We start from the raw sequence: 14,479 nt of genomic DNA, 5'->3' as shown, positions 1-14,479 counted from the left end.
TTGAATTTTTAATTATTACATATTTATTACATAACTGACATTTGAAGTTTTAGTAAAAAAAACTAAACAAACTCCACTGATTTATTTGAGAATAGAAAGTTTCCACTTGACTCCATTTCTCATCTTTGGTGGTGCTGGGACTTCAACATCTATAAAATGAGAAACAATGACAGAAAGCGAGATTAATGCAAAGAGTCAGCATTTACTTCTGATAAAAAAAAAAAACTAAATACTGAGAATAAATTCAGATATGTGGACATCTATTTGAGGCTAAGATTAGGTAAAATGGTGGGAAACTACTTTTCTCAACGATACAGATGAAACATTCGACTGTTGAAGGCAGAGAAATTCAAGTTTTGCTCAATAGTTAATTATCTCTTGATAAAAAGCGGATTCAAACAATTTTTCACTTTTCCTTTCCCAGTTTTTTTTTTTAAATATACATCTCCATTTCAAATTCAGTAAATAAAAACTATATATATATGTTTTTTTAATCTGTGAGATATCAAATGCTAAGTCTGCTCGCCATGGTGCTGGACACCAATGATGTAAAAACAGCCAATAAGATGAAATATTTGACCATTTTAGATGTAATGAAGTCAATAATAACAGAAAACGGATCAAAATAAATTCTCCAAACCTTGTGGAGCTGCAGGCCGCTGCTGCTGCTGCTGCTGCTGGAAAGAAGCCATGATGCTGTTTGCAGTGGAGTTCGGTCCAGTGAGCTGCAGCGAAAACACAGGAATTCAAAATAATACACACAAATATGCATGTACCTTAAATCCTAAGATGATTATTGAGACTCCAGAGAAGCAGAAATGTATTTTAATGCCTAATTAAAGCTTAATAACTTAAAAAAAAAAAAGATGAGACTGAGGAGGAAGTGTATTCATACCGGTCCCTGGTTGCTGAGTGGGCCTTCAGGCCACACCTCAGGAACCGCCGCCTCTATCATCTGCAGAGCCTCTTCATAGGCCAGCTGCAGCTTCTCCGCCTGCTTGTCGAACTGGAACAGCACCAAGGCCTTCAGCAGGCCGTGGACCTCCTCTGGAAGAGAGTTGAGGGAGAAATAAACAGTTCGGTGGCGTTTTCCACCATAGGACCAAATAAAAAAAAACAATACTTTACACTCTGGCTTGGTCCAGTTTGTTTGAAACTCTCATTTTTAACATTGGATTTACAACATATAGGATCTAAACATGCTGATGGAGGTATATAATGTGATATAATTTCGACAACAATTCAATGCCAAAACAGTTTTACTAAACTACAATAAACTGCAAGAACAAGTGCTTCAAACTTTAATCTAACACCTAAACTAGTTGTTTTTGCATGGAGCACACGCCAGCATATGTTCACTCCCACTTCCACAAATAGATTCACAAGAACCCACTGGGCTTTTCTTTAATCAAACTAAACATGACGTAATGTATTTAAAAAAAAAAAAAAGAGTTCATAAGAGTACTTTGCATCAGAAGCTCTAAAAGTACTCATATTCTGTATTTAATTTGGTAAAATTTATAACTATTTTAGTTTATAATAAATACGGCATTATTGCATAGTGAGTTAAAAATGTATGACGATAGTATATATTACACCATTATTACATAATGCGGCACTAAAAGGGCCAATGTGCTGGTCAGTGTTTTCCAGATCAAGTTCTCAAATGAATATTTAAGTATTGTTTTAAGGCCGATGTGGAAAAAAAACCCCACACAAAACATATTCTCCAACTTTCATCCCCCCCCCACACACAGAAATAACCCCACTCAGTGTTTGTACCTCTCATCTTGTCCACGGTGGAGATTATCTCGCTCAGCGCGTACATCAGCGCTCGGTCCTCCATCGGGCTTCCCTCCTTCAGACTCAGCTTCTTTCGATCCGCTTTCCTTCGGTTCTTCGAGGATCTCCTGCGGGAACGACGTGGAAAAAAAAATTTAACCAGTAAACAAAACCGAAGATGGATCGCTGTGAACCGTTAGCCTTACGAGGAGATCCGGGAGTTACTATGGGAGTATTTGGAGCCGGTCACCACGGTGCTCGCCTCGGAGTAAAGCTCGGCATCGGCACAGTCCGGGCCGTCTTCATCTGGTAAAGCACAAAGTTCATAGTTTAATTAAATGACAGATGTTCTGTAATATTTAACACAAAATGTTGAATCCCATTATATAATTGAAAATTGAGGGAAAAGCTGTATAACATGACTCCTTTAAATACATTAATGAATTAAAAAAAAACAAACCATGAAGGCCATCTTTCAATATTTTGTAAAGTTTGCCTGTTACTTACCGAGCATGTCCTGTCGGGCTTTTTCTTTCTGCTCTCGGACCACAGCCAGCCGGTTCCTGTGACGTGTGAACGTGGCCACCTGAGCCTCCAGGAACGCAGTCTGAGTACCGAAAGCTGGTGAAAGACGACCAGAAGAAATGCCGATTGTAAAATATTTACTAAGCTTAATTGGATGATACCTTTAAAAAAAACATTTGAGATGTGCTCAGCAGTGCTCTACTGTTTTCCAGTAAAAAAGAGAAAACCAATCGAACTTGTATACAGAAAAACTTCTAAGAAAACATGGGTGAGTTTGTAAAAACACCCATAATGCAACACTTATAGGAGACATTTCACTGTATTTGGCACCAGGAGGTCTGAGTAAATTTGGCTTCATGATGAAATTATCCAAAATTAATGTTTTGTGTTTTGTGAAAATATAGATATTTTCATCATGTATCATCTGCACCGCAACAAAGAAAAATTCTGCTGCAGAGATCCGGCACAGCGAGCAACTGCCTCCTCTGCAAACAGGACGGATGGACGAGGTCTTTTTCATGATATCTGCACCTCTATTCATCGTTAGATTTGCATCAATTAACATCCTGTGTTGCCACTACGATCTGATCGAGACTGAAGTCTGTTGATACCTTCCAGCAGTGCAGGTTTCAGGTTGGTCTCGGTGATATCCTGCCTGCTGTGCATGTAAATCTGAAGCAGAGGCAGAAAAAAAACAAATCACTTTACAAACAAGAATTCTCAGAAGAGCTTGATCTTTTTTTTTTTTTTTTTTTAGTTGCTGACCAGCCGCAGTGCCTCCTCCCAGACGGCCCCGGTGATCAGAGCCAAGATGGCCTCTTCGCAGTCCTGGATGAAACCAAAGGATTCAAACCTCAGTCTCTCTATGAGGAGTGGTGTGAACGGATTCTGATTTGTGAGATTCCAATAAAAACAAACTTACCTTGGCGTACTGATCCAGCAGCAGAGCGGCTTCTGAGTATCGCCTCTGTTCAATCAGCTTCTCTGCGGGAGAGCGAAGCACAAAACGTTTCACCAACAGCTGCATGCGTTGTTTTGTTTTCTTCTACCTGTCGCCATGGTTACCTGCCAAGTCCCTGGCTAGCAGCGCTAACTGGTCCGGGGGCAGCGGCATCTGCTGCGCCACGCAGATGGCGTTCCTCCAGCTGGAGCTGGTGGCGAACGCCTGCAGGGCGCTGGCCGTCTCGCCACATCGCCACAGCAACAAGCCGGCCTGCTCCGCCTGTTGCTGCTCCACCAGGTGCTCGGCGTAGGCGCAGCTCAGAGCCTGGAGGTGACGGAGTTCAGAGAGAGTGAGCGTCCGGCCCGACGGGGCGGAGGGTCAGTGACTCGGAAACGCCGGGCTGTGTCGACCTTGTACTGAGCGCTGTCGGCCGCATAGAGTCTCAGAGCTTCGGCGTGCAGCTTCTGCTCCTTCGCCAGCTGGAGGGCCTCGGGGAAATGCTCTTCCCCTAAAAGGCACAGAACAAATTGATGTGTTTTCAGCATTCACTGTTGGCGATTTGACACGGTACGTGACTCTTTTCAAGTTTCATCTAAAAAATAAACGTGTAAAATCAAAAACGAAAAGCACTGCTTCCGGGTGGATGTTGGTTTTTGGAGAAAGTTAAAAGGGATCATGAGTTCTTGATGTGAAAATAGTGAGTGAAGCTCTTTCATCTTGTGAAACTTTCCTCCCTTTTCCCATTAATTGTCCACCATTTAATGTTGGAAGATTATATATTGATATACACACTTTTTTTTAACATAATTAGTGCTTTGTCAAATGCAGAACTATTCATCTACAACCCAATTAGGAGACTTAAAATTGCACTTTCAATGATTTAGTCCATTAAAGAAAAGGAGACTGCTGACAGACTGACCACACTTGCTGAGGTGAACCAAAGCCTTTCTGTAACGTTTCAGGTGTTTGTCGATAGTGTAGCGCTGGTAGTTTGACTCCAGGCTCTTCAGCATGTTTAAGAAGGGAAGATACTCTTTGGGGTCCTGGAGAGAAAGAGAACGAGTGAAAACACGAGTCATTACTGTGACAATCTCCGCGATGTGTGGAAACCTGCCAGAGCGTCAGTGCAAAAGATGGGACTGATGGAATGTTCCTGGTGTTTATTTGTTGTTGCTGTTTTTGTTTACCTTCTGAGACTTCTCGGCCACCATCAGGACCAGATCGAAGTCGTACGTTCCCAGAGAGTGTTCGTACAGGTCGTTGACGTTGACGAGGAAGAGGAGGTACTTCAGTGCCTCCTCGGCATTCACAGCGCCTGCAGCCTGCGGAGGGTTTTCTGTGCAGATACACAAAAACAGTAATATTATATCAAATATTAAACTTTTTTTTCCTCCTGCAAGTCACAATCAGAGGAGTCCTCACCTCGAAGCTCGTGGACTTTCTGCAGCGCGATCTCCAGCTCGGGGACGGTCTTCTTCACATGTGCAGTCAGTATAGACAGACAGAACCTGAGAGGAGACACCGACATTATTATCTACTGACACTCCCAGAGCCCCCCCCCCCGAGGTTCACAGGAAGAGGCTTTCTCAATGTTTCAGAGTCAGAAGAAATGAGGAGAAGCAACTTCTAGATCCATCGCTCCTCAGCTGTGGAACAAACTTCCTGCTGACACACTCGTTTAAATCAGCCATTAAACATTCTCATTTGCTCGGGCGTTCCATTAAACGATAGATTTGACTTATTTTTATGACCTTTATCTTAATAAAGCTTTTACTTTATTTATTCTCCTTTGAAGGCTTTTCCTAATCCATTTGTTTTAATGTATTTCACAAGATTAATCGCTTTAAATTAAGACTTTTAATTGCTTTGCTTTAATGTATTTCCTTTATTTCCTTTTTAATCACGGTGAATTGTCTTGAATCATACTTGAAAATGATTGCACTTTTTTTTTTTTAAATCTTAATCTTAACCATTCCACCGAAAGCCTACAATTCTTTACAATTGGGCAGATTGTTCGTGAAGACAAAACATACATAGAAGATTACACTTTAATAGAAAAACAATCACGTTTTGAAAGTTCATTTTCACAGAAATTCATTGCAACTTCTATATTTCACTGGTTTCCTCTAATTTAGATTTCTTTTTTTTTTCTGGGAACCGATTTGGCTTAGAAAATGGGGCATTTTAGACATTTTAACATTAACTGTGAAAATACATGTGGTAGGAAAAAAAGAAGCAAAACAGCACTAACTTGTTGGAATCCATTCCTTCCATCGCGCTCCGTAAAGAATCACAAACCACATCCACCTTCTTCTGCCCCGGGGCGGGGTGGGACTGGACCGAGACGCTGTGAGGACGAGGGTACATGCTGCTGGTGGTGTCTTCCTCTCTGAGGAACACCGTGAAAAAAAACAACGCCAATAAAACAACATGTATTCAGAGAGGAGAGGAATTCAACATGTGACAATGTTCTCCTTCAAGCTTACTTGAGCTCCGTGAGGAAAAGGTTGATGTGGTTGATGGAGTGGAGTTGTGTGATGAAGGTCTCGATGTTCTCCAAGAAAACCTGGCGCGAGGAAAACAACACCAATGAAACCCGTTATTTACATTTTTAAACATTCAAATGTTCATTATTTCCTAAGAACCTTTTCTTGTTAATAGGCTTTCAAAACATTTGTAGTTTTTGGTTTTTCTGTCCATTTCCATTCATTTATTTAAACATTGATGGTTTCAGTTCATTCATTCATTAAAAAGTGTACAGAATATGAACATTTTACAGATCTATTTAATAATAAATTTGTTATTTGAATATTATTCGGATAACTTTTTGAACTGAAACTGGGATAAAAATGAATTTTAATCATTTGTGGATTCTTAAAAACAAAAAAAAACAAACCCCAAAGTGATAATATATTAACAAAACTAAATAAATGAATAGAATTAAACATAAATTTCCAACTCCCAAGTTCAAACCCGCTGCGTACCTTTGGGTTGTGGTCATAAATCAGGTTCAGGTTGATCCTCAGCTTCCTCATGCACTCAAAGGCTTCTTTAAACCTTAAACTACAACAAACAACATGTGAATGAGTTCAAAGACAGTGAGAAAGCTGTTGCTTCACATCACATGCAGCTCAAAACGCTTCTAAAGGTAGAAAATGTCAAGGCGTTAAAATCATCAGAGCTTTTCGAACCGCGACAACACAGTGAAAAGTAAAAAACTGTGGCTGCAGTAAAGAAGGATAACCAGGAAAGAAAGATTTTCACATTTTCATCTGGTGAAAATCAACAAGGTTAATAAAAAAACCTCAATTTCAAGGTTAAAAAAAGCAGAAAAAACTGCTTCAACTGTTTTATGATTCTTTGTGTGAAGAGAATCATCTTCAAAGGCTAAAACTGGATGAAAAGTAGAACTGGCAAAGCCAGTTAGGAGGGTTGGGGATGAAAGTACAGCTGCATTTGATCAATACAGTTTTACTTCGCAGATTTAAAAGATGGCGTACGGACCTGTCGAGCCACTTCCTGAGCTGAGCCAACACCAGCGCTCTGTGATGTACGGTCTCCAGGTTCCCTCGAGGCATCTACACGCGCACGCACACACACACACACAAAATCAAACCTGCAATCCAAATCAGTCCCTTTTTAATCCACATGTAATGAACTGACCTGTAGAATGACTCTGGTGTCCTGAGGCACCACGGTGACGAGCCGGGATCCTCTCTCCACGCGCCGGAGAGTCTCGTCGCTCTGGCCGCCGTCGGACGCCAAGGCCGCCTGCAGCCCTGAAGAGGTCAGAGGTCACTCAACTAAACTGTGACGGGACGTCGAAAAAGATCCCTCACGACAGAGAAGAAATAAAACTGGAGGATGTGCAGTTGTGTTTAACTAGAGACCCATTTAAATGAGAACGATAATTGGAAATTGAATCAAATTAACTTTTAAGCAGGCAGTGTGAAGGCCAGCCCGAGGAAGCTCATGTCAGGGTTGAAAGCAGGGGTGTCAAACATAAGCCCCGAGCTGAGATATCAGTGATGCTGCTATGGAAGGCATCTATCCCGTTGCTTTCAAACAGGGGGAGTTTGTAAATCCATAAATAATGCAGCAGCTATACGAGAGGTTTTCTGAACATTTCATGCAGCCATGATTCAAACAGACTTGACGCAACACCATCATGAGCATTGAACTAAAAATGACCAGAACCCAATAACACCAACTTTGTATTTATTTCACCATTGTGTTGAACTGCTGCCTACCTTTGAGTGTGAGCGCGCTCAGCTGAAGGCAGCGGCAGGTGTGTGAGTGTGTCGTGACGAGGAGGAAGTCGTTGCAGACGGCGAAGGAGCTGACGTTGGAGGCCAGCTGAGGAGGAGTAAAGAACACAAGACAGCTCGGTTCCTGCTCCTCCTTTCAAGATCCTAAACAGGTACGCCGACAACGTACCTCCGTGTCTCCGGCGTAGAGGTGTGATCGGTCCGTCAGGCCAAGCAGACATTCCTGACGACGGGAGAATCAGGAGAAGTTCATGCACTCGGGCCGAACGTGCAAGCTGAACACAAGAACCTGCTGGCAACTGCTCATGGGTTCCACGGTGTTTGTACCTCTCCGCTGATGCAGCACAGAGCCGTCTGGACGCAGGGGACGGGGAAGTTGATGCTGCAGCCGCTGGAATCACGCCAGACCTCCACCGAGGGCTCGGGGCAGTCTGCGCAAAGAGGGAAAGAAGACCACTGGGAAATAAATGGAAGCAAAACTGCAAAATAGCATATTTACACACTTGTGTGCTGAGATATTAAAGCAAAAATCAATTTGAAATTGAATATTAAAAGTTTAAATGATGGAAGACTTAAAGTTTAAAGTGTTATTACATTATTTATTTTAGTTATTTCCCTTTTGGGGGGTGGGGTGAGCAAATTATGTTTGGCTATAATTCTTAAAAATTATAGAAACATCTACCGAAAGACTAGATCACAAAACTAGACAAACAAATCTATAATTTAACCAACGTCGTGCTTATTTCAAGCAATAAAAAGTCTGTTTTCAAGTCAGACATACATAAAATTAGCATTATAAGCCCTTGACTGGGCTTGTTTTAACTGATTAAAGATATAAATTACAATTATAACATTAGCAATATTCTCTAAAGTAGACAAAAAAAATTTAATGTAATCAAGTTGTGTTTATTTCAAACAATGGTCAAATAGAAGATAGATTTAAAATGTCAATTTGTATGTCTTTATCTAGTTGATTCAAGAATTTCCAAAATTATAAACTGATAATACAATTTCTGAAACAAACAGTCTTTTAAAGTAAAGCCTTTTTACTTTCTGCAGACCCAGCAGTTAATGAGTGCCGCTATAGCGCTAAATGATGATAAGATCCAATCTCAAGTCTGAGTTGTGAAAAATACCTTGTGTATGCACTGATCATTTTGCTAGATTTCAAATAATATCTGTAAGCCTTATACAAAAACAATAAACAATGCAGACCTCTTAAATCTTTAGTAACAAAATGACTGATATGATACATTTCACCACACAAGAAAAATAACATTCGCTTGCATGAAATTTACGTCCGATGATGGTACATTCGACAAAAATGAGCCGTTGTTCGAGAAGTATTTATCTACACAGCAAAATTTGATATGAAAGCAGAAAATGTGGACATTTTGCCGCTTTTTACCTGCTTTGGAATCGACTACCTGCAGCTGCCGCGTAATAAGACGAGAACTTTCATACTAACCAGTAATAATCTCAGGCTGTGATAATGGCTCTTCGCTGTATGAACTAAGACTAATAAACACAGATTCTTTACTGACCCCAGAGCAGTTTTCTGATCTGTCCGTCCTCCAGCTGTAGAGCGACCGTTCCGGTCTGAGGGCAGTGAACCACACTGACCACGACTCCGTCCACTTCCACCTCGCACCTGAACCACCGCCAAGGATTTCACACAAACAGTTTCAAAACACGTGCAAGAAATATTGAAATCAAACGCGAAGGAGATGACGTTACGTTTGCCGACCTGACGGCGAGCGTGTGGCTTGCATCCTGGAGGGGGCGGAGCATCAGCAGGGTGGAGGAGGTCGGCAGCAGACCGGGAGTGATTCCCACAAACAGCTCGTCCTGCAGCCACAGCAGCTGCCTCAGGGCCAGAGGGGCGTCCCGAGGCACTGCCAGCCTGAAATAAAAACAATCGCGGAAAGAATTCAGGAAGCCTGAAGGGAGCGGTTTTTTTTTACTCATTTTCTTTGTTTTACCTGAAGGTTTTCTGGAGGAGCAGAGGTTGAGATATGATCCTGAACACGTCTCCGTTTGTCTCAGCTTGACCCCGAGAATCTAAGGCAAAAACAACCGAAGGAAATGCATCATGTTTGGCACCTTATGAGTTCAATGTGGTTTAATTACCAGTGGGGGGAAATGTGTGCAAAAGTAAGCTCAACTGCAAGATGAACAATTATTTAAAATTCTCAAAACAAATGCAAAACATAAAAACATGATGTGGTTTTTATTATGCGTCTCAGGCAAAAGTCGTTTCTTTTCTGACAGGAGGGCTGTGCTTCGCTTGAAGACCAACCTTGGCTGTAAACTGCGATCTCGTCGTTTGCCGTGAACGCTGCGAGCTGATTGGTTCCCTGAGCCCGACAGAGGAAAGCCACCTGGTTGACCGGCGAGTTTAACTGCAGCTGGAACGAAGACATGGGCGGAGGAACGACACACTGCCTGAAACTCGTCACCAGGATTTTATCTGAAGAGAGACAGCGAAAAAAAAAAAGATTCATTTTACAAAGTATTTTAAAATATGCTTTGCGGTGACTCATCCCTTCGTGAACACGTGAGCTGAATTTCAAACCTCACCTCCGTCGATCACGGCCACGTTGGCGTTGTCGGAGGCGTCGGCCCCGAAGCTCCGCTCGGTCGTCCAGCCCCAGTCGTAGGTGATGCAGGTCCAACTGCGAGTCACCAGATGAAGCCGTAGGGGGCGCTCAGGGTCCCAGCAGACGCAGACCGGAGCCTTTTGAGGGTCTGTGCCAAAGTCCAGGCTTTGCTTCAGGTACCAGTGGTAGTTTCCCACGGACCACAGCTGGACTACAGCGAGAGGGACAAGTTCTTCCTACGTCATCCTTCCACTTGTTCAGTATCGGGTTTATATCAGATTGATTTTCCCTCCATTTGAATGTTGGATCATAGGAGCTGCATTCAGAATCTGCTGTGTGTCGTTCCAGAAAACGAGAGAAGAACTCACTGTAAGTGTTGAGCCGTCCATCGTCCCCCGCAGTCATATCCTCCAACCAAACAGCCAAAACAGTGGAGTCACTGTTCCACAGCAGCTCTTTAACCTGCATCACAAACAAGGAACGACCCGATTACACCTTCATGGAGCCGATATTCAAAATGTTGTTTACATGCATCTTTTTTATTTCACTCCAAATGTGTGAATCTGGATTTGAACTGGCCTTGGCTCGGTCTTTACTGAACGGCAAAGTGAAGTCTCCATGCAGCAGTCCGTTCTTCTCCATGAACACCACGCTGTGTTTGTTGGGGTGACGCTGGGTGCTCGCTATCAGGCTGCCTGATGGCCTGAAACGACAAAGCGACGTCTATCTCTGAACATATCCTCTTCACTTAAAGACCCACGAAATGAAGAGTACGTTCATCCTGCAAATTCACGGAATATCTGGTAATCTATTATTCACCGGTGCTCAATAACTGTCGATAAGAATCAAAGTGACTCCTTTTCTCTTATGATAAAACAATGTGAAACGAGCGAGTCTATGAGCATGCAGGAAACCAGAGCCGATTGGATCTGAAGGAATCTGGTGACCCCGGAGAGCAACGACTCACGCACAGGGAGTTATTCTTATCGGAAGAGACTCTTGTTTTTCATTTCATGTCCAGTTTATAACATATATATATAATTAAAAAAAAAAGAAGAAGCTAAAAGAGCGCCTACTTCCAGCAGAGCGCCTGCTCCAGGCCGTTGACGGGCTCGCTGGTGGCCTGCAGGACGCCCTCCCGGTTCCACACCCGCACCTTCCTGGCGCCGGTCTGAGGGCAGATGGCGCTGACGGCAAAAAGCTGACCGTCGCCTCGCCACGTCACCCGAGGCCTGCGGTCGTCCCAGGCCACAGCGGGCTGCACTTCCTGTGGTTGTGGGGGGTGGGGTTCACATTACTCAAAAAGCTCTGGATGAAATTTGGTCTTCAAAAGGCTTCAACCACTGACCAGGATCTTCTTCTGTGCCGCTTGTTTCCCCTCTGACCCGTGGAACTGCGTCTCCTTCTTCCCCCAACCTACTGTGATGAACTTTCCTGAAAATCAAACAAGAAAACTGCATGTTTCCAAACCCAATGGCTCCTGATCTGAGAGAGATGATGAATTTGGAGGCAGCGTACCTTCACCAAAATCATCCTGGTGAATTCCAAACTCAGTGATGGGTTCAAAGTCTTTGGTCATCATGATGATAGTTTGTTGACCTGTAAACACAAATTCTCAGTTGTTTATGACTTCATAAGTGTGTTAGAGTTCTATTCTATTAACGCCAGAGCAACTATGTCTTGTTTTTACCTGGAAACATTATACACAACATTAGTTTTCAGTCTTCAGAGTCCAACTTCAAAAATGTACTTAAATTAATCCCTTTCTTGAAATTGTACCAGACTAAAATCACACAGTGTTTGTATGTCCACGTAATGCGACTTTTGAGTGGAATCCCGACATTGAAGTCATGGAGGACTGACTTCTGACCCGTTGGTACAAAATACTGACCGGTAGTGAGAACGACGAGCTCTTCATCCGGACTCCAGCTCATCGACGTAAGGCCACTGTCAACACTGCCAACACACTCCAACTGCGGGAACATTTTTGTCATTAGGACTCATAGCAATTTCCTCACTTAATTATAACAGTGAAAAGAAAGAAAAGTTCTCCTCCATCAACCTGGTGGGTGTTGAGGTTGAAGAGAACGACGTCGCCGCCTGCTGTGGCCAAACATGCAGACTCCAGCTCAGCCAGATCCTGCAGCCCGACCACCTCCCCGCTGCCATCCTCTGGGAGGAAACCATCTGCCGTCAATGAAGCTTCACTGACAACCTGCGCAGCAAAAAAAAAAACCCTCAGGATCAGTCATCACATGTGACAAAATCTTCTTCTCACAGTTCATTTTCTATTCAACCTCCTTGGAAAATCGGCACAATATTGCCAATATTAACAACGGCAGTACTCCACCTGGCCTGTTCGGGGGTCGTACTCCGTGATCGAGTATTGAGACGCGATCAGCAGCGAGCCAGTGTCAGCCCTCACAGAGAAACCCAGCGGGGAGCCCGGACCCTGCAGCTCTGAGCTGCACAGGCTCTTTAACAGTTTCAGATTCCTCATGTCACCTCAGCAGTTCGGTCCCAAAGACTGAGGATGACCTGAAAATACAACACGTTGATGAGTGGAAGCTGTGAGAGGAGGATGATCTTGACGTCAGCGTAGTTTGTTTATTTCTACTTAAAAAGGGAAGCCACATTAAAAGCATTAGTATGTGTCCAAGCAAAGACAAGAAGAAGCAAATATCACAGTGAAATAGTTTAGCAATAATAACAATAATAGAAAACATAGTGGTGGAAGTGCAAAAAAACATTATACTAATGTAATTATAATGTTATTAAATATTTAATCACAATCATTTGTTTACGGTAATAATGAGTTATTTTTCCAAGAGAATGCGTCACAAATTACACATATTTCACATTGACAATAACAACGACGAATTGAGAGGCAACGTAACGTTTCAAATACATTATTCGATCATATCTTTGAGTTATAAACTGAGATCTATAAAGACCTATTTACCTCTTGTCCGAAAATGGAACTAGTGCGACTAGCTGCTCTTTCAATCACAACAATCTGTCTCGATTTAACAACAAACAGGAAAGACGAAGCTTTCAAACTTGCATCGAATAGCTTAAACTCACCGTGATGATAAAATATCAGGGGATAAAATCTCTAAATCATCCAGGAGCAAGAACACAACAACACGCATGTGGCTCTGTCAGACTCGCATGACCTCTGACCGATGACGTCGTAACAGGAGGACGCAGCGTTGTCTGCCCCTGGTGGCGAGGAGGAAGTACAGCGCAATGCAGATTTTGATTTTAGATTTAGATTTTTATATATATATATATATATATATATATAGTTGAATGAATAATATTCTTGATATTACAGCTTTATCAAAGACGAATTATAGCATCAAAAAGGAAGCAGGTAAAATCTCTCTTCTGGTATTTGCAGATTATTATCATGTTAAAGCGCTGTTTGAGTTTTCGTTTATGTTTGAGCTTTTACTGTGGAAATAGAAGAGCGGAAGTCACATTTAAAACGCTTTTATTTGTGTGGAGCGCATACCGGAAGCAGCGTGTATTGGTTTAAGGTGATTGACGCTCTGCGTGATTGACAACAGGTGAGCGACACGTTTTGGACGCTTTAACGACAATAAGCGCGCGGCTACCGGAGGACAAGACAAAGGTAAACGTTTTTATTACATTTATTTATCCTCTCTTTCTTTTTTTTACGGACAAAACGACAGACAGACGTTCCTTTTCATCCCATTATCTCACACCAAAACGACGTGTTTCACCTTATTTGTGACCTCGATTTGTGGTTCATCGACGGGATTCTGGTTATTTTATGAGAATAATATCGACGTCCATTGAGGAAAACGCTAAAAATCCCAGATATTATACTGTGTGGTTACCGCCCCTCACTGATAATGAAATCCAGACAGTCATTGAAATGTTATAATCGAGCATGTTATTGCTGAGATCGGGTGGAATAGCAATTAAAATAACAAGGATATATATGGGAGCGGTAAATCTACTACAAATTATGTCTTTTTAATGAAATATGATGCTTAGGAGAAGAAAATAGCCTTCTCTGGAGAAATAAAATGCATTGCAAATGTTGCTGTAAATATGTCCTGCACAAATGCAATATCTTCCCTAAAATTTTAATATTTCTAATCTTTCAGGTGTGTTTGTGCTGAAAGTTGCAGGTCAAATGTATTTATAAAGCACCTTTCCGACACATTATGAACATTATGACTGGTAAAAATAAACCTAGAAAAAGTAAAGACTTGTAACAAAAATACACATGATCATTTAATAAAAGTTTGAAAAAAATAAATATAGCTTTAATTAAGAAAAAAAAAATATATCACCATATCCAGAAACATGTCTAAATGTTTTAATAG

General features: G+C 42.1%; 1 protein-coding gene across 1 annotated transcript; it reads right to left on the bottom strand.

The window, feature by feature from the left end:
- Nucleotides 1-46: 46 nt before the first annotated feature.
- Nucleotides 47-13,295, bottom strand: elp1 (elongator acetyltransferase complex subunit 1). Its single transcript, XM_080502804.1, has 36 exons — nt 13,203-13,295; nt 12,469-12,656; nt 12,181-12,333; nt 12,010-12,091; nt 11,637-11,717; nt 11,467-11,552; nt 11,195-11,385; nt 10,698-10,821; nt 10,487-10,580; nt 10,099-10,329; nt 9,818-9,988; nt 9,501-9,579; nt 9,266-9,421; nt 9,063-9,169; nt 7,846-7,949; nt 7,688-7,741; nt 7,501-7,606; nt 6,914-7,029; nt 6,755-6,828; nt 6,235-6,313; nt 5,737-5,816; nt 5,502-5,639; nt 4,673-4,758; nt 4,438-4,586; nt 4,170-4,293; nt 3,661-3,758; nt 3,373-3,574; nt 3,230-3,291; nt 3,073-3,135; nt 2,919-2,979; nt 2,290-2,403; nt 1,989-2,088; nt 1,783-1,910; nt 896-1,047; nt 641-725; nt 47-149 (listed from the first exon to the last, which is right to left on the bottom strand). The coding sequence occupies exons 2-36, from the start codon at nt 12,616-12,618 to the stop codon at nt 82-84; spliced, it is 3,948 nt and encodes a 1,315-aa protein (XP_080358930.1). The 5' UTR covers nt 12,619-12,656; nt 13,203-13,295; the 3' UTR covers nt 47-81.
- Nucleotides 13,296-14,479: the final 1,184 nt, after the last annotated feature.

The sequence above is a fragment of the Blennius ocellaris genome (assembly GCF_963422515.1).
Source record: "Blennius ocellaris genome assembly, chromosome: 9".
Lineage (NCBI taxonomy): Eukaryota > Metazoa > Chordata > Actinopteri > Blenniiformes > Blenniidae > Blennius > Blennius ocellaris.
This window is presented reverse-complemented; position numbering and strand designations above follow the sequence as displayed.